This window comes from Acipenser ruthenus, chromosome 6 (assembly GCF_902713425.1).
Source record: "Acipenser ruthenus chromosome 6, fAciRut3.2 maternal haplotype, whole genome shotgun sequence".
In the NCBI taxonomy this organism is placed as follows: domain Eukaryota; kingdom Metazoa; phylum Chordata; class Actinopteri; order Acipenseriformes; family Acipenseridae; genus Acipenser; species Acipenser ruthenus.
In genome coordinates this window covers 53,994,634-54,015,623 of record NC_081194.1, presented here as the reverse complement: position 1 = coordinate 54,015,623, position 20,990 = coordinate 53,994,634, and the positions used below count along the sequence as shown (strand labels likewise).

The 20,990-nt window shown below is 37.9% G+C and overlaps 1 protein-coding gene across 10 annotated transcripts in view; it reads right to left on the bottom strand.

Moving 5' to 3' along the window:
- The window catches only part of LOC117411298 (serine/threonine-protein kinase MARK1-like), a 96,901-nt gene that overhangs the window by 66,672 nt on the left and 9,239 nt on the right, over positions 1–20,990 (bottom strand). For all 10 annotated transcript variants that reach the window (XM_059025520.1, XM_059025523.1, XM_059025526.1 and 7 more), the window contains exons 2-3: positions 9,748–9,951; positions 2,465–2,518 (exon numbers count right to left, since the gene is read on the bottom strand). In XM_059025520.1, the coding sequence (XP_058881503.1) occupies positions 2,465–2,518; positions 9,748–9,951 (258 nt within the window). The remainder of the gene's footprint in view (positions 1–2,464; positions 2,519–9,747; positions 9,952–20,990) is intronic.

Genomic DNA, 20,990 nt, shown 5'->3' with positions numbered 1-20,990 from the left:
TCAGTGAAGTCACTGAGGGTAAGTGAGTGAGAGAGAGAGAGAGAGAGAGAGAGAGAGAGAGAGAGGAGAGAGAGAGAGAGAGAGAGAGAGCGAGAGAGAGAGAGAGAGAGAGAGAGAGAGAGAGAGAGAGAGAGAGAGAGAGAGAGAGAGAGAGAGAGAGAGAGAGAGAGAGAGAGAGAGAGAGAGAGAGAGAGAGAGAGAGAGAGCTACATTTACAAATACTATTGGCTGTGGGTAAATACAAGAGATAAAAATAAAAATAAAAAAACAATGGGATCGTGTATCAAGTTCAAAATTGCACTTGATGGATGGTATCAACCAATAATATGGACTGGTCAGGACCTTAAAAAATGCTGCATGCCTACAAAATCTGCAGACACCCAGAGCTCCACACAAGTAGGCTACACTTGATTTCCGTTATAATGCAGAAGTTACAGTACAAAGAAAACCAATCAGTTGAAGTGGTTTTCTACAGTGAATGTTGCCCATTTCTTTATCTAATTAAACAGTATACAATGCCTTTTTAAGTATATTACCATGGCAGAGAAAACAGAAGCTGTTTTGCAGAGAGAAAGAAGGTAAGTGGGGTGTAATGCATTTGTGTTCAAAAGAGGAAAGCCAGGGAACAACAATGAGCTGTTTTTAAAGTGGTTGTTGCCAACAAAATAATTACACAACCTTTTGTTGAACTATACTAGGTTAAAGAATGTTCTCAATTTACTTGCCTTACATTCAGGAAGTCTAAATGTTTCACTTCCATTTCACCTCAGCAGTGTCTTCTAAGTGCAAGATGTTGGGGGGGGGGGGGGGGGGTGAAATGTCCAAGGAAGTACAAGAATGCAAGGCTTGCAAAAAAAAATATTTAACTTAGTGTAAGCACCAGTTATAAAGTCTTATATTGAATACATTATTTGTTTTTTTTCAAAAACCACACATATACATAGAGAGAAATGTTGTGGCACGATTTTGATTTATGGAATTAGTTTACTAGCTACAACTACTTTCAAACTGGAATATGATGCAATAGAACTCCCCAAAAACTGCACACTGCAATTTTCCCCCAGTAAGAGTAAACGTAGAGTATATGCATTTTTGTCCAGTTTTCTACAGTAAAAAGGTTTAATAAAAAGAAAACGTAAAAAATCTGATCAATCAAAAGCTTTCCTTTTAAAAATGCCTGCTTTTTGGTTACAAGACAAGGTTACCCCGAAGGAGTGGTTAATATGCAACAACCCTGTCGATTTATACTGAATTCACAGAAACCCATTAGCACTGACTTCATTTGCAGTAGGAACATTTGGCAGCAATCCGATGAGTGCAGCTGAAGCGAGAGAGATGCGACTCAAAAAGAATCTGGTTTCAGGACTTGCCATGTACAGTACAATCTTGCTTAAATACCACCTCAGTATAAAGACCACCTCACAGTAAAGGCCAGTTACGGTCAGTTGACTTATGTATTACACCTCTAATAAGACCAACATGCAGCAAAGTACTGTCTTAAAAAAACAAAACATTTAAAAACCTTCTGAAAACTTGGATTCAACATGATGCAGGTCATCACACCTGATAGACTTTAGAAGAAAACCATCCATTAAACTGAAAACTGACAAACGGCAAATTAGAACAGTTTGTATATAAACAAACAGTTAAACTGTTCATAAAAGTGTTATACTAACATCATAATCGAAATAATATATGACTAATATGTTAATTAGGGTTCTTAATCTTGACATTTTCTATTGCTCCATTAATCATCCGATCGATTAATCATGCCTGTTTGCTAGTAATATGAAATTGTATTTAAAGACAATTACAATACAACGTATTAATAACATTATTTACTGCAAATGTTTCATAATGCTAGCTGATGTTTAATATACATATATTTTTACTTGCATGTAATTTGACAGTGTGAAAATATTTGAGACTAAAGATGATACGATAAACTAGTAGTACTGCCGTGAAACGAAAGCACCGATGACCAAATGTTGCAGTCATTCGGAGGATAGTGTAATAGTGGGTATACTGTAAGTTCCAGTTGATCTTTTGCCAAGGCCTTTAGAAGTACCAAAGATATTCTTTATTTAGAATATCTTTGGAAGCACCCTCTGCCATTTTTCAAGTTTTTTCTTTTTTAATACCGCACTCAGGTAGACTAGATTAAATCGATCAATTGTTTGTTAAATATCACTCAAAAGCCCACAGGTATGATTAATCATTAAAATCAATCAAAACCCCTAATTAAAATATATTCTTTGTACCTTCAGTAATAAGGTCGCATTTTCTTGGACCCCTGACTAGCCTTGGTAGTGAGGTTACAGTACACCATACTTCCAAATTACCAATCCGATCTTTGTAACAGAGGCATGGTTACAGCTTTATATTTAAATAAAGACAATGTCACAAAAGAAAACCATTAAAAACTCACAGCCTCCTGAATGCGGCAATCAAATAAAAGGCTTACCTTTTGTAGACTAGTGGGGTTCAGTTGTGTTTTGTCTATTATTTTCACAGCAACCTGGAAGAAAAGGAAGATTTTTTAAATAAATAATGTAAGTTTAAAAAAACAAAGTATTAAATCCAATGAGCAGGCTTGCATGTAGGCTTGCATGTAGAACAGAAGTTTTACAGAATTATAAACAGTCAATGAACATTTTATTTTAGAACACTGATTTTATGGTAAAATATGGATAACTTTATGCTGCTGCCTCCTGGAATGTATTGTGTATTGTGTGGTTTTTAATCAGATTTAGGCTTTCAAGCTGGCTTGGGAAGCCTATTGTTATTGTAAAGATGTTTTTTTTTTTTTTTTTTAATTTATTTAGTCGTTTTTCCTCCCAAAACTTTAAACTGCTCCTGTTCGCACGCGGTGTAACCAATCAACATGAAACTTGGCAGGTATCATCCTGTGTAGTTTGGCGGCCTAATGCATTTTTTTGGAAAAACCTTTCAAAATCTTCTTGGGAAGCGGTGAACCGATTGATCTGAAACTTTGTATTTGTCATCAGCAACCAAACCCGCTTCAAGTTTGCGAAGCAGAAGTTGCTGTGATAAATTTTACTATCAAAATGGTGGCCAGACCTACGTTTCATTCTTAAATTTAAAACCGCTTCAGTTGAACACAGTTTAGCTGATTAACTCCAAAGTTGACAAGCATCATCCCTGTGTCAATACAATTTACTTTTTCAAAAATGGTGTTTGTGCGTAAACCAATATGGACACCTGCCACATTTCTTTAAAAACCTTTCAAAATCTTGGTTCAAATGTAAAACTAGCTTTGAACTCCTTACAAAGTGCAGCAAGGTTAATAGTTACAATGGAAAACATATAGGAAACTATATGTGCTCTATCCAAAAATGACATTGCCTGCAACCTTTGACCTCTCTTTAAGTTAAAATGTACATAGATTAATGGTTACTATAGAACACAGATAGGAACCAATGTATGCTCTATCCAAAAAAATCACCTTGCCTGTGGCCTTTGACCTCTAAGGAAAAATGTAAAACTAGCTTATAAACTCCTTACAGTGTACATAGGGTTATGGTTACTCTACAACACCTTGATCGTGACCTTTGACCTCTCCTTAAAGTTAAATGTAAAATTAGCTTATAACTCCTAACAGTGTGTAGACAGGATCATTGTTACTATGGTGTTTAAAGTTATAAAGCATCGTAAGAATGAACTAATGCAGTATTTTGAATTGAAACTGCTCCATAAAACTGATCTGTTGGTGACACTTGTGCTGCAATGCTACAGCTCGCCAAAATTTCCAACTGGTACTGAGCTTGGAAGCTGTAAAACTGCCTGGCAGTTCTAGTTGATTATTATTTCTAACAACTTTGTTTTCGATATTTTTAGTGGTCAATAACTTAACCAAGTTTCTCAGCAATTTTACAACACTTCTTTAGAGAAAATGTCCACACACTGCTGTACACTCTAGTCTAAATAGAAATTCCAGCCACTCTGCTGTTTCTAACAGAGATGTAGATATATGAAAGCCCACTTCATATCTGATGTTCAGATAGAGAAATAAAAAATTGCAATGAAGACTGCATAAGTGGTAGATTATACATTTAAAAGTCAATTATGGGGAGCACTTCATCGATATCAGACAGAAAACATACAAGAATATTATTATTAATTATTACAACAGTGTAACAATACTTAAGCAACAATACAATATGTATTAATATATTTATTTGATGTGTAATCAATAAACTATAAAAAATATATACATTTATCTTTCCATATGGTAGTGGCTACTATACAGTGGTTTTGGTCATCCCTATATGCCTAAACAAGTTTTGGTAAAGGTAATAAAGAAAATTTCACTTCAGAAAACCACAATGTAGAAAAAATGAGGTATAGTGGCATAGTGTCGGGAGACATTGGAAAGCATCCATTACCAATATTTAGGCAGTATTACTGGACTTGTATCTTTCACGTCATTAAACTGGCTTTTTAAAATGTCTTCACAGGAATTTTTATTTGATTCTTAAAACCGAACAGGACACAATGACTCTCCCTTTCAGTACATACTTTTATTTACTGGGATACAAAAAATAAATTGAAGTATCTGCCCTCTTTATCACAAATTGAACTCTGTTCAGATGAGATGAAACAGGTTTTCATTCCACATTAAGAAATGCCTGGTGTATAGCATTTGTGACTGGTGTAAAGGGTTTAGCATCATACAGTTAATGGATGCAGGCTGCATTTACTCACTGTTACTGACAACCTACCTGACCTCCTGGAAATGACTGAATCATCTCAACTACAGCAATTTCACCAGATGGATGAACAATAAGGCACTCTTGGGGGGTTGGCACGATATTAAATTATCACATCCCTAAGAGGGTGAAGTCATCTACTGAATTGCTACCACTGTATAATGCTTAAAAGCAGATATAAAGGGAACAAAGCTATTAAGAACAAATCATCAAACTCCATAATATTGGACATTTCACATAAATGATTTTATAGTTTTAAGGTGAGGATTCAGTTAAAGGTTTAGGGTATATTTGATTAAATAATCAGGTGGAATGTTTATAGTAATTCCACCAAATATACCTGTTCTAAAATAGATCATGGATTTCACAGATAACTCCTGTAGGACAGGGAGCATCAGCATGGATTTCTATTAAATACTTAATTAAAATATCCAGGAGGGTTAACCTTTAGTAGAAAGTAAAAAGACACAGACTCAGGTGGAATATTTAAAATTTAAAATATTACATTTTTACAGGTGTTTGAAATTATAGGACACCAAATGGACAGTGTTAATTTCTCCAGGGAATTTTACTTCTGTTTTTCGGGTTTTATTATATTTTTTGGTGCTTATTTTTTTTAGCTATTTTCGAGTTTTATGTAAATTGTTTTTTTTCAGGGCTTTCGTTTTTGATATACTGTATGAAATTAGTGTTTTTGGTTACTTTCCAAAATGCTTTCTGTCAAAATATGTATAGTAACTGGACAGTACTTGCAGACTTAAGTTGTACCTTCTTTCCTTTGGTGTCTTCCACAACGAAATCCCTACGGTCACGGACACATTCTTCTGGGGTTTTTGTGTGTAGGCATTTTTGTACATTTCGCAACAATTCTGTTTTAAATCCTCGGTATCTTAACTGTAATACATCTTGAAATCCTGCTAACAAGCCTCAATCCTGATTGTAATCTCGTTTTAAATCTCGCAAGCGGAGTCTCCAATTGAAATGTAGAAATGTGCTGTCACTCAGTAGTTGGTCCGGGTTTAAAGTATTGAGAACGAATCAATGATAGATGCAAGTCAGGAAGGCGGGACATTGCCCAGCAGCACTGGGAAATGTATTTATTATTATTTTTGTAGTAGGTTTTATTTTTTAATGGGAAAAGGGTAAAGTCAACGTAAATTGATTAACCATTTCTACAGTTTTTTTCCAGTGTTTTCCGGTGTTTATTGGCTATCCACCGATTTCATTTTTTTTTGTATCGGGGGGTGTTTATCGGGTTTAATCGGTTAAAACTGAAACTCAGAAGTCAACTGCTGTGACAGAAATCTAATGATTCTTGGTGTTAGATCTCCCTCCCGACCTGCGAGGCAGCTGCATAAAGGGAACAGAATACCCTGGACTAAATGGCACGACAGTTTATTCCCAGGGTTAGGTGGAAGTCAGCCATCTAGAAAGGGGGCAAAAGCAACGGTACCAATGACCCGGACAGGAAACGGCGTGGTATCCGCGGATTGGAGGAGCGGATGCGCTCGATGACCAAGGGGTCATGGGTGACGTTATGAAAAGGTGACGTAGTGATGTGATCTGTTCCTTTGTGAATGGTTACGTTAAATGACCAGAAGTAGAACCTGTGCTGTGAAACGTGGTGTTTTGTTTGTTTTTGTTTGTCATTAATAACACTGTTTGCAATTATTTGGATGGCTAACACGATCCGGAGCGGTTGCCAAAGGCCAGCACTAAACCCGGATCAACAACACTGCACTTTTGTTGTCACTAAAGAACTGTATTCACCTCGAGCACTAGAGCACACACTGTGGACTGGTGTTTGTGTATGTGTTACGTCTGGGTGAACTGAAATGGGACTGTTATTTCGGGGCAAACCCGCGGATTATAAATAAGCAATACACGCTGCTGTATTGCTTCATTAACATTGTTATTGTTTACTGCTGTTACTGTTGTTTGTACTGCTTGTCTACCAAAATACATGCAATATTTACAGTAAGCGCCATCAAATTCTGCAGACACAAATGTTTTTTCTTTTGTTTATTTCTATATATACTTACCTATTTTAAACAGCGTAAAACATTTTACAGCTATTTTTTCTCATATTGTCCCATGATCTGGCAAGGTAAAATACTTTGCACTTCCCCACATAGTAGCTACAGGAGGAGGCTGGCTAAGGAGATCATCAGACACAATGAGTCAACACAAACACTGCTGGCATTTTTTTTTCAACAGCACAGTATGTGCAATTTTGTTGGCAAAAGGCTATCACTTTTTAGCATCTTTATTTCACTCCAAAATGCTCATGCACTGGACTAGGAAAAAGGCAATCCTCACAAATCTGTTGTATAAACTCAAGTTCTACGGCATCACAAAATAGATACGCAGTGCGCAGCCTAAAGAGTAAGTAGCGGGGTTCCAAAAATGATAGCATCATAAGACCCTACGTGTTGCTACAACTGTTTAAATGATGTACCTGTAATTTCTCTTTTCATTATTAACATCCAGACAACCTTTTACACTTAGAACTTTAAAATCTGTTTCAAAGCGCTTTTCAAAATGGCCGCTCCGTTGCACTGGGGGTTGAGATCTGTCGTCTAATCACGGCAGGAAAAGCGATTTAAAAAAAAACACATAACAAGTGCTCTGGCTTTTCTGTTCCGTACCACATCATGGATCATTACTGCTGTGTTACCTGTTTGACAATGTGGGAAATAATCCTTACACTATCAGTGCACTAGAGAGGGCATTTTGAAAAGAGCTTTGTAACAGAATTTAAAGTTTTAAGTGTAAAAAGTTGTCAGGATGTTAACAAAGAAAATAAAAATTACAGTTAAGTTATTTAAACAGTTGTAGCAACACCTGGGGACGTGTAATGATGTATTTTTCGGGAACCCAGTGTTTGCACTAGGCCACGCCATTGCGCCAATGCCACCCTGAAATAAAAAATGTCCCGTTGAATTTCTCAACGCGCCCGTGTGCCCCCCTTCCCAGGCTAATCTTTTTTACTTGTTTGTTTACACTTGCGTTTTCAAAATTAAACTCCCGTGCTTTTATTTTCCAGTCCAGTAGAATGCGCTCACACCCTCCCTGGTTACAGTTAGTTTCACAGTAAAGCCTAGACGACAACATCAGGCTTGTTAACAACATGGCCCGGTGCAAATATAACCTCGATGGGGGTGGGACGGTGGGGGTGGTGTTATATGCATCACACACATTGGAGGGGTCATACGCAAAAAAAAAACAACACTCTCATGTAATAATAGACGTATCCCGTTAACTCAACACCACACGTCCAGCATGACAGTAAACATAGACACAATGAAGCGTTCTTACCTTTGTATACCGTTAAGTTAGTGATCAGCAGATGCGTCAGCTGCACGAAGAGCACAGCGTGTGGTTTTCACTAACTCTACTGTGCAGAACAAATTAATTTTTTTCTTTGTGTTAATATCAGGACTTTCTTCCTATGCATCGGGACGCAGGACATTTGCTAGGAAATCGGGACTGTCCCGACCATATAGGAACTGTTGGCATGTATGGATTTGTGTGGTAACAAGCAGGGACATCCATCACACTGATACTAGGTAAATGTTTTATTATTATCATTAGCGTTATTTTAATTAGCATCAGCACTGTACGTTTTAGTTACCAAGAATTTAAAAAAGCCAATAATATGTTTTTGTAATGAGGTCAGCTGTAGAGATGCGTGGATAGTGAACTTTTCTTTGCCTTCTTTTTCTGTAATTTTATTATCAATAAAAACACATGCTTGCCATTTGCTATCACGGAATAGTCCTATGTCATTTCTGAGTGATTGATGCTAGCACGGAGGCTTTGTTGATTTTAATTAATTAGTAATTACTATAAAATGATGTTGATGTTTCCAACAACTAGAAACCTATTTGAGGGACTATTTTTATCCAAAAATAAATATAATATATATTTTTTCTGTTACAATACTGTAACTTTTATAACTGTATCCATCACACACTCCAAGGCTTGTGCATTTTGTTGTATCATGTTATTGTACAGACCATTTTTTTCATTTTATTATGACTCTCAGATGGGGGTAAGCAGTAGACTACATTTTTTGGAAAGGGGTATGCAGCTTAAAAAGATTGAAAACCTCTGTTCTAATGTGATTTGGTACAATGAATGTCCTCTACTCAGTGATACACCACCATCACTGTGACACATTTCCCAATATTTTCCCCAACAGTGACAGCGAGTATTTAGTCACCTTGGTTGTACCTACAGCTTTACAGTTTTATTTTTTTGTTCTTCAGAAACAAAAGGTCAGTAAACTCTGTTGGCATATTTAAAACAAACAAAAATAAGAAATGGTGGTTGGTTCTGAATCAAACATATTGACCGCCTCACTGAAGAAAGCCTAAAATTGAGAGGGTGCCACATTGACCCTCAGTCTGCAAGTCTGGAGCAAACACTGGGAACCCAACTACTTAATCTTTAAAGCTTGCTTTCCTACAGTTACTGTACATTCATAACTTTTTTTTTATCCCGGTTTGGTCAAACACAGCCCAATCTGCATCATGCTGTGGGCCAAGACTAGGTAAATATTTGAGGAGTTTTGTTGGTTTAATCTACATAACAAGAAAGGTAGAACAACTGCTACCTAAGAATTCTCCTTTATTGTACTAAAAATTATATATATATATTTTTTTTTTTAATTTAGTAGTCGCCAATTATTTCTTGTATTTTCTCCCAATTTAGAATAACCAATTTTTTTCTTTTTTAAGCTCAGCTCACTGCTACCACCCCCGTGTTGACTCGTCCAGACTATAGGGCGCATCCTGCACTCCACGCAGAGCGCCTTACAATTATGTTTTTTGTATGTTAGTTCAAAATATTTCAAATATAACACGTGAAGTGATTAGGCACCAGGAAGCAGCAGCCATTGTATTCAACTGCATATCCAAAACTCAAGTGTAAAATGCATGCAAAGATCTTCCAAAGAAAGTCTCTTGACTTTCTTATAAGTTTTACCGGATTCAGAAACTTATATTTCACTCACCTCTCTTCCAGTGAGTATGTGTCGGGCCAGTTTGACTTTGGCGAAGTTCCCCTTGCCGATGGTCTTCAGCAGCCGGTAGTTCCCGATGTGCGGCTGCTCTTCAGTGGTGGAGGTGATGGAGTTCCGGCAGCGGGGAATGTTCTGCCGGCTGCTGGACTTCAAAGGCTGGACATGTGGTTCATGGTACCCGTCGACCGACGTGTGCTAAAATAAATCAATCAATAAATAAATCAATAAATCAGTAAAAAATAGGGCTGCAGCACAGAGTTGTGTGAAAAACTGTGCAAGGCAACCTGTTCACCTTCAAGGCGTTTTCCCAAGAATAATTCAACTTGCAAAACTCAGTATTCCGTTCAATATCCAGCTGCTGGGAATTTATATTAGCACCGTTAAAATAATAAAGCATCCTCAATGCTCTACAAAAGACATGTTTCTTGCCCTTTAATACAGTATTCTGAAAACATAGAAAACACCCTCTTCATGGACAACACATGTGTTGTATCCAACCCCATTGCTACGCCAAGCACCAACCACTCTCAGCCACTGCTGGTGAATTCAGTATATGTTGTTGAAACATGCCTGCTTAAAAAGTGACACTCAAATTAAGGACTCATTACAATTGGTCTAATTGTAACGAGTCCCCCCCTTGTCTGTGCTACTTGATGTCCCCGCCCCTCCACACACGTACATATACCAGTAAAAAAAACAAATCCAACATTTGTCACGACGGTTGTGTTTTTTTTCTTTTGCATGGATCCCCCATAAAAGAGCAAACTTAGCACTGCAAATAATAGTTTACCGATTGTGTCCAATGCGTACTAATGATTGTGTCCGTTTTTTACTAATAAAAACCGTACCATTACGAGATAGCAGCGGACTTCGTCCAATAATTTGCAAGCTTAAATAAAAGGCACCAGTCAGATGCTCAGTGCCATCTAGAAACTCTGACATGCCAGGAGTTGTCAGCAGTAAAATTTGCTTTAAGTTAAATACAGTTTTTAGGTTAAGGTGTACGTGGCAATTTTTTTATTTATTTATTTTTATGAACACTCTCGAATACCCCCCAGAATGCATTCTGCCCAGGAGAATGCATTGGAACTTAAAAGGAAATTAAAGCACCAAACATTAAGACAATAACTAAAATGTTACTGTCTATAAAAGCCAAACACCAACATGGCAGCCATCTTAGGTCACAAGTCAAAGTGAAAAGTACTGTTAGATTTTGTCTAAGGAGTTTCCATAACGCTGGGAAAATAACGTGGTGTTGGCAGCAACAGACAATTTCATTAAATACTGAAGGCAGCTAATGTATAACATCATTCCGAGCTTTGGATCCTTCCTTCAAAACTGCTGGTGAATCAAATTTGTCTTCTAAATCAAATCCTTCCCGTTGTACAGTTATCAGAGTACATTTAGAATAAATAGTAGGTAGGGATCTAATTTGCCTTCATCCAACATTACCTAAACTATTAGGTTTTACATAAGTGTAACTAAAGTAGAAGAGTTGTTTGAAACAACATATGTAATGGTTTCCATTAGATGCTGCCTCCCCCCCACCCCAGCAGACTGGGTAATTGTTTACAGTTCCTGAGCAGCAAGCTTGGCTGCCAGCCTTGCGAGTAGGTGACAATTACCATGCATTTAAACAAACTATTTATTTTGTGGATCAGCAGCTAATACCGGGACTGTCCTCTCTCTCGGATTAAAACTAGCAGTTCAGGAAAGCCAATCCACACCCAGGTGATAAACAAGGAGCAGAGAGCTCAGGTTCAGCCATGCAGGTGAAAGATTAGTCAGAGCTGTTTAGTTGAAGAGAAAAGGGAAAGACTTTTTATTAATTGAGTTTGGCAAGAACCAGCTAGAAGCAGTTAGATTGGACGCGTTATGGGCATATGTTTGTGCAACATATGGTCAGGACCCATCAATATCAAAGCAACCTGCATTCTGTATTCTGAAAAATAAGCAAAATGTCACAAAACCCTCCACGAGTGACCACGAATATATGTGGCATATGGTTGATCGCTGTACCTAGGAGGTACTGTACAATGCCTTGAGGAATACTGCATGAAATAAGAATTGTTTTTACTTTTCAAAACAAGCACAGATATTGCAATATTAAATACTTTATCCTAATACTATTCGGGCTGTGCCGATTAATCGATTCACACAGTGAACTGTGATATTTTTCTTGAAGATACGATTATCAATACCCCTGTATCGATATACTTTTTTTTTTTTTTCTTTTTTAAAAACAATTTCATCCAATACAAATGCTTGTAAAGGGCAAGTAGGTGCTGTATTAACCCCAGAAGAATACGGTAACGACAGTTTCATGCAGAAGTTGTGATGGTGGCCAAAACGTGAGCGAGTGTTGTGTAAACATTTAGTATTTAATATCGTAAACAGCAGAACCAACTCCCTGCAATTTAAACTTGTTTTTACTGAAAAATAAAATGGTAACATGTAATCATAAGAGCTGTCTGTGTTACATGCAGTCAGATCAGGACTTCATTGCCACTGACCACGGGAGCTGCAGCATGCCATTTCCCATGTCACAACCTTTATTGTACACAATTAGCAGTGCCGTCAACAATTCCTGACAATTGCAAAATATAAACATGCTGAGTTCATTGCAGTCATCAGCTGCATTAATTAACCATTCAGCAGAATGAGGCAACAAACAAGTGAGCACAGACATTAAGTTACTGTTTTAGTATCACTTTAACAAGTTGTTGTATTTTAAGCAGTTGAATATGATAGCAATGGAGGTGTCACGGTATGACGGTATACCGCGGTATTGACTATTATTATCATGATAACCGTGGGATCAGTAATAAGTCAGAGTCTGGTAGGCAGACTAACAAAGAATTCACCTGTATTGCACTGCTAGATGGCTTAACTAGTAATAAGGGAAAGAAAAAATCGTTTTAATGTAATTTACACACATTTTACAAAAAAATGCAACTTTTTAAATAAAGTAAAACAAAAAATAGTTTTATTTATTTTTTAAATCAAGCAAGCAGTGCAAAAGAATTTGATTTAGATGATGAGACTCAGTTGTTTACACCAGCAAAAAAAACCTAAAAATCACTAGTGTGGACATTTTTTGGCTTCAAAAAGAGTGCAGACAGCATAGTAATAGAGGATTGCTTTCCAGTGTGCCGAACCTGAAAGAAATAAATTGCTGCAAAAAATGGAAATACATCAGCATGTTTGTCCTCCTCCGTGATCATCAATCCACACTCTACAGACAGACAGTGGGAACTGCATCTTCCAATGGAAGTGAAAGTCTAAGAATTTTTATTATTATTATTATTATATTTTAATGTATTGTAAAGCTTCATGTGGCTTTGCGATAATGTCTGGACTAATATCATGATAATGAAAAATGTAATATCGTGACATCCCTAGATAGCAACCAACTTGTTCCTGAAGTGGCACCAGCAATTGGATTTGGTTGATGAGCCATTGGCTCCTAAGGCAACAACTGTTGTCTGGAGATGATTTGTAATTTTGTTTTAAAGAAATTTATTTTAAAAGAATAAAGAGGAAACAAAAGCAAAACAGGCTGTGAAGGGTATTTGACCAAAAGTGCTTTACCAGGGTTACAGCAAACACTTGCACGAACAAATGAGACAATTGTGCGATTTTTATGTTTCATGCTGAATTTACTGTATCGCCATACATATCGTATCGTTAAGACACTGCAATACCCAGCCCTAAATACTATCTAATCGGGGAGCATTACTATAATATTCAGAAGATTGGAACATAGTGTGTTAGCTGTATATTCTGGCAATGTAGGCTGCTTGCTTCTACTATTATGTTGGCACAGTACTGCTACTCTTAATTTTTTATAGGTTGGCCCTGTAATGTACTGTATAGGACCAAAATAATAGGATTTGGGACAATATAAAATGGAGAAAGATACTGTATTTTTTAATTAAAAAGAGCATCTCTGTTCCAATTAGAAAATATCCATGGCTTTCACATGTTAATGGAAGGAGTGTTGATCAATAAAAGCTATTTTAAAACATTTGTGAAGCATCAGTAATCAATCAAGTTTGCAAGCTTGCATAATGCCAACTTCATATACAGTAATAGGCAAGTTTAGGGAAGTCTACCCTTTATCAAAAATAAAAAAAAAACACAGTGGAGAAGTGGGTGGACAGTCTAATCAAGGCTTTGTTACAGTAGATTTCAATCTCTGAGATACTGAAGTCCAACAAGTAAGTCTATTTCAGGTAACAGCTGCTGTACCTAAAAGACTCAATATTAAAAACTGTCAAGACAAAAGTTTTGACAAGTGTTTTGTTTTTTAGTGACATTAAGGATATGATTCTGTTCGCAACAAAAAAAAAGAAACACTTACATAGAAGCACTGGACAATAACTGAAATCTAGTAACCCTGAATAGGCATGACACTGGATTTACTCAATATTTCCACTAATTTTTCATCATTAAATCTGAACAAGCCTGCTGCTCTTGTTGGGTTTTCAATCCAATGGGTCTTTGTACAATAGGAGCACATACATACTGTACAGTATGTAGACTATGTGCTATATTTCTATAGTTTAATAAAACTATTCTCCAAATCTTGCAGCACATGCATTTCTCCGTGGGGCAGGCCATTTTAAAATCTACAGACGTAGGGTCATTTTTATTACTGGAATTTCATTTATATACATGGATACTGTACATCACAGTCTCTTGAAACAGCTGCCTTAACTCCACTTATTCCCTGGTGTCTGCTGCACCATTGTGATGGCAACCTTGGGATGATCATGCTGACTCAGCAGACAGTGTGGCTGGGAGCTACAGAACTTTTTTATTATTTGCTGGGTTATCTTTAAACGTTTAAAAGCACAGGTAATTGCATATTTTGCCAATACTAGCATGTTTGGAATTTTTAAGATATTAAATAATTGTTGCATGTTGTGCTTTTCCCTTTTAAATGATGAAGGGACACGATACGCTAAATGGAAATGTGGCTCCCCCAACTGTTCCAAACAGAGCCAGGAGCAAAATTAACTATATTTTTCGATTGCTGCCAACGGTAATAAAAAGTTAAATCGATGATCTAAAAAAAAAATGATACTAATAATTGTTTCTGGAACTACTGTTTTTATGGTTATTTTTTCATTTCCATTTCAGCTGCAAGCTAAAATAACACAGCTAGCTCACTACTTCTTGAAACTACTGACATAATACACAACAGTGATCTCTTGTTTTGCCCTTTAATAAATACTGTGCTTTTAAATGTATTTGTGTTCAACAAGAATAGTACAAAGCAATGTGAACTTTCATTGCGCCACTTCAGCTACTGTATCACATGGAGTTTCACAGTCTGGTGCCAGTACTGCCCTGCAAAAAGGCCCTCGTGGTTTCTTTGTGTCAGTGGAAACAATGTAATGCAGTCTTTAGCATTGCTCCATGCATAGATGTTAATAATACTGTGCAAGCCAGTTTCAGTCACAATGAGTAGGAAAGCAAATGTCACACAGACTTTGATATAGGTGCTTTCACAGTATAGTAGCTAAACTGGATTGGTCTGCTTTGTTAAGAGGGAGGAAGCAAGCACAAATGAAAGCCTTCACAGAACTGCATTGCAGGGGTGGCTCCATTCGTTCTCTTTTTTTTGTACACAGATCATGCAACTTCTCCAATTCCTGTATTTAAAAGAAGGTTATTACTCAAGTAGTCACATGTTTGTGTCTTTATCCAGAAAACTATTCAACTTTCTTATGAGTTTCCTAGAAGTTACCTTAAAATCTTTTTGATATTGCATATAAAGTCTGCATTTGCATGAATTGATTGACAGCGAGTGTTCCAAAACTCGTCTTTAAGTCTGTCTTTATGCAAATCACTGGCTGCTGCTTCAGGCAGTCTGTACAGGAAAGCACTATCAGGAATATGCTATCTGGTCGACTCAATAGCCAAATTCAAGCCTCTTGTTTGTCAGTCCAGATTTACAGTTTAACAAAACAAATGTGGAAAAGGGAGATGAAGCCCTGCACATGAAAAGGGGGTTTATTATAAATAGTATTGTGTTTGTGTAAATGATTGTGGCATTATTGGTATGTAAATGTTTAATGGGGAACCTGATGCTCCTGGGAGATCCTACCTGCTGTGCGTGGTTACAGGAAAGAACAGCTTGTGATTGCCAGCTGCGGGTTCCTAATCAACAGGTAGGCATGCTCCAGCGGGGCGTCAGGTATAAAAAAGGTCCTGTTTATACACCTCAGGGCTGCTGCCAAGCCACAGGGATCAAAGTGCTGCTGCTGCAAAACCATCGGACCGTCTGTGCTGCCGAAGGAGTGGGTTTCAGGAAACAAAGCGACCAACTCTAGCGACGACTGTGTGTATATCTGGAAGACGGAATCGGCAATGACCAGCGACCGTGTGTATATCTGGGGTTGGGTTTGGGTGAACTTCCTGAGGGACAGCATGATTTCCATTACACGAGAGTAGATGTTAAAACTTCATGCTGATTTGAACTCGGCTCTCGCCAAGATAAGCACCAACTAAGACGTAGCTTTACAGTAAACTAATGTGATCCATATGTGTCTCCATCCATTTACGTTTCCTTCCATATGATGATGTAGATATCCTTCTGTCTGGTGTTAATGGCTGAAGTGTAATGCTGGCTCCAGGGATCAGCTTATTTTGCCTCCCTGGCGCATCAGCACACACAACGGCTGCGATGCTGGCTCCGGGGATCAACCACAGTGCGGCCTCCCCAGCGCATCAGCATGACAACTGTCTGGATTGAGCTAAGTAGGGTACATCTCTGGGGTTTTCAAGCGGGCACCTTCCATCCTCAGTGTTTCGTCGACTAGCCCACGACACCTCAAGAGGGCTCGACGGTGATTCTGGCGTCCCAGCATCACCCCCCTCCCTCCCCCACGTTAGTTTGGGGGTAGTAGATGCCACCAGTAAAAGGCAGACAGGTGTATAAGCGGGACCTGCATTGTATTAGTGGAGTAGTGCTCGCTGTGTTCACGGCACCATTTATTTGTAGTTTTGTAGTGTTTTTATTTTGCCTTTTGTATGCTTGGCTTTATATCCTCCATGAGCTGCCATTGCTGGTAGCGCCATCCGAGTTGTGTGTGTATGTAAATAATTCCTGCACACCTGTGGGACGTGCCAATCCAGACTGCCGTCTGGTCTCCTGCCTGTCAATCAACGGGAATACACATCTCCACGGTTACAGGAGCGTTGTACAAAGAAAAGAAAATAGGATCACAACAACACAAAACGTTGATCACTGTACGTAACATTTGCCTTGCAAGTTGGGCCAGTGTTTGGAAAGTGTGAAACATTTTGGAGTGATGTACCTGCATCTGTATCCCTCGATTCTGACTCGCTTGCCAAACCTGAAGCAGCACTTCAGGTTATTCCCACACATCACTTATTTTAGAAACTGTCGCGCAAATTCTGGCAAGGTGGTAAATCGGTGCAAGGCAAAACACACTGTGATACGTATTTCTAATTTCTATCAACTATGTCATTTACGGCAGACACAGACATGGATTTTTGCATTTGAATTCATATGCAGCAATGTCCGTTCGAATATTCAGATACTGTAGTTTCTCCGCACTAAAGACAATAATATTACTCCATACCAATGTTTTCACATCACACTACAAAATTCTTCTCTCAAATCACTAATCACTGAGCCCTGACAAAGCGAAATGGACGGAGATTTGTGACTCATGCCAAAATGAAATCTGATCAGAATGAACGCTCGACTAATCACATGCAGTGATTATACTGACGTTAATGCTGGCCAACAGCAGCTAACATAAACAGAAGCAGTATAAGGAATCAGCATGCAAGCAGCATGAACTACACTGAATGAAAGCTGGATAGCGACACTGATTAAGGTTAATTAAGAGAGGAGTTGACAGGGGTGCTACTGGGGGGGGGGGGGGGGGGGTTGCTGTGGCTGCATTTGAGAAATGTTGGTCTAGCTGCAGCAAACGTACCACAATGCAGCAGTTTACCTGTAGCGTACTGTTAGAAATACTCAAGATTCTCATCACATAATGATGTTAAAAAAAAAAAAAAAAAAATCTATTATGAGGTTAAAAATTAGATTTTAAAACACTAAGTGTATTTGAAGGATATTTCTGGAAAAGGATATTTCTGGTACGATGCTTAGTCGCCCCCTTGGTAGTGCCAAAGCACCTCATGAACAGAGAGGGTTTAAGCTAAGTTCTAAGAGAATTATAGAACTTTATTAACACATATTTAATGCTGTCTATTAATTTACTTTGTGCAGCTTTTTCTTTATTGGATTTAAATAGTCCTAATTCCAATTGCTGCTTATTTGTCTGTAGTTTCGTGCTTGCATTTTGTACAATAAATATTTCTGTGCTGCTTCCATTTTTTTTGTTAAGGGTGACAGAATACAGAATACAATGATGTTAGGATTATAAGTAATTATGATTAATGAATTTGTTTGTAAAACTCCTGTCACAGTTCTGGTAAAACACAAAGAAACATACAGTACTAACTCTACCCCAGGAGAGCAGTGATTTAATTCCTGCCGCATACAGTAAATTCAATCACTGACACAACTGTTGGTTCTACTGCACCTGCCAAGCTTCAACGTCCCCCACTGAGCTACAACACAGCAACCCAAGAACAAAACCTTTCCTAACTTTACAAATATGAACATTTCACTGGAACATTATACAACCCACCACACAGTCCCATGGAGTTTTTAAAATTGCCATGATTATACAATGACCTTTATAATATTTTCCACCATATTTAAAAGACGACTGCAAATTACAGACTACTATTTTCAAACTGCTGTACAAGATGAATGAGTTGTGCAGTGTGTGGGACGGTCATGGTGCAGCAGGCACAGTGGTTTCCTGCCTTGGCATAACTTCGAAGTACCAATACTCCAGAGTGCACTGCAGGGATCCCAGTGGGGTTTTTTTTCCACTATGTAAAAGTAATAACATAACATTTCTTTATAGATTACCATTGACACCATTGGATGTCTCCGACAAACAAAACTAATTACAATACTTCCACAGCAAATTAAGCTATTGAATTAAAAAAAACAAAAAACTGATCCGCTCACAGAAGAATCTAACTTAAAGTTTACTGCTTATTCAAGTTTCATAGTGGTTCAGGTCCTCAACAAAAATTATAATTTACTTTCAATACTCTTGCATTTGGCTGTTTTAGTCAGTTTAGCATCATTTCTTTTTTTTTTTTTCAGGTCTAACAGACGTGACACACTCCAAGCTTTTTTTTCACTTTTTAATTCAACTTCCAGGGTCAGCTTTTCACTTCTTAGGAGGGATTTTTTTAACAGAAGGTTTAGGACAGGGTTCGCAGGCTGGGTGTTTACATATGCCTGCTAGTACTACAGTAGCACCATCACCTTTCATCAAGAAATCTAAAAAAGAAAACAGCTCTAGACATCTGAACAAGCAGACTAAGTATGAAGCCAGAGTTATATATTTTTTTTATGATACCATATTAAAATTACCAAGGGATTATTATTTTTATTATTATTTGTTTATTTAGCAGACGCCTTTATCCAAGGCGACTTACAGAGGCTAGGGTGTGTGAACTATGCATCAGCTGCAGAGTCACTTACTATTACGTCTCACCCGAAAGACGGCGCACAAGGAGGTTAAGTGACTTGCTCAGGGTCACACAATGAGTCAGTGGCTGAGATGGGATTTGAACCGGGGACCTCCTGATTACAAGCCCTTTTCTTTAACCACTGGACCACACAGCCTCCTAGGGATATTAATATAAACCATCTATATGCAGCAAAGTGTGTGATGAGCTCCCGAAAAATGCAACCAGAAGAATTCAGTTTCGGTTCAGTATGGAATTTTATGGAAATGTTTCTGTTCTGTTTGGGAAAATCACAACTGTTGCATCTCTAGGTGAAACTGCTGTGCAATATCTGTGTAATATCACTGACACATCGTGCACCAATTGGGGTTTTCTTACAGCCTCATATCAGGTCAAATTAGTTTTAGATACTCCTGGTAAGGAGCTGTAAGAACTGCAAGTGGAGCAAAGTGCTTCACTGACATGGAGTCTATTACTATTATTATTATTATTATTATTATTATTTATTTCTTAGCAGACGCCCTTATCCAGGGCAACTTACAATTGTTACAAGATATCACTTTTTTTTTTTTTTTTACATACAATTACACATTTATACAGTTGGGTTTTTACTGGAGCAATCTAGGTAAAGTACCTTGCTCAAGGGTACAGCAGCAGTGTCCCCCACCTGGGACTGAACCCACGACTCTCCGATCAAGAGTCCAGAGCCCTAACCACTACTCCACACTAGGGAGAACCAAGACCTATGACAAGGATCCAGGAGGTACTTCGGTACCTTTTATTATTATAATTGTTTTCCTTTAGTCTCTCTCTTTTTTTCAGTTTTATAATGCTGCAAGAAAGGACGTATCTTTCAGCTAACAAAACCATGCCAGGACAGAAGGCCTTCCAGGATCAAATAAGGATCATGAATGTGTTGGGACCGGGTCTCTCTGGAAATAAACAGTGCCAGCTAAAAAGGGTGACCCCAATTCAGTACAAGAGTGTATTCGAACAATAAAAGGTCTAGTTAGTTAATCTCACTATAATAATGCCTAATACACTTCATGTAATTATTTTTCCCAGAGGAAGACCTAAACTCTTAAGCTATCGTAGGCCCAGCTGTCACTGTTGTTTTTCTAACAGCTACTGTTCACTTTAGCCTATGGCCTTTCTTAAAAGAATGCATATGAATAGCACTTGTGAACCTAATCTCCGGCCTATCACATTTTCATGTAGGTTGACATTCAAGAGGCCTGGCTTCACATTACTACAGGTCAGGGTTCTGAATATGTATTCTGCAGCATGGCACCCACCAGACTGCCAGCTTAGTGAAATCCAAGTTCTTCGGTTTGGATATCTGATAGACATTATCTCATTTTTAAAGACAGACGTCCTGAAAATAAAATACGACAGCCGAGTATGATTTGTTAATAGTCATGGTACACCTGATTCCACGTCCTACAGATTATTGCCGCAGCAAGGAAGCAAACAACTCATTTCAGTCAACAATTGCATTACATTTCCTGTGTTTAAATAACCGAGGCAGTAAAGTAATGTGGAATTTGCTCCCTGTTGTACTGTATATACAGATAGCAGAATGGAACTGTGGCATATAAACACACCATTTATCTTGGTTTGTTTATCAACCT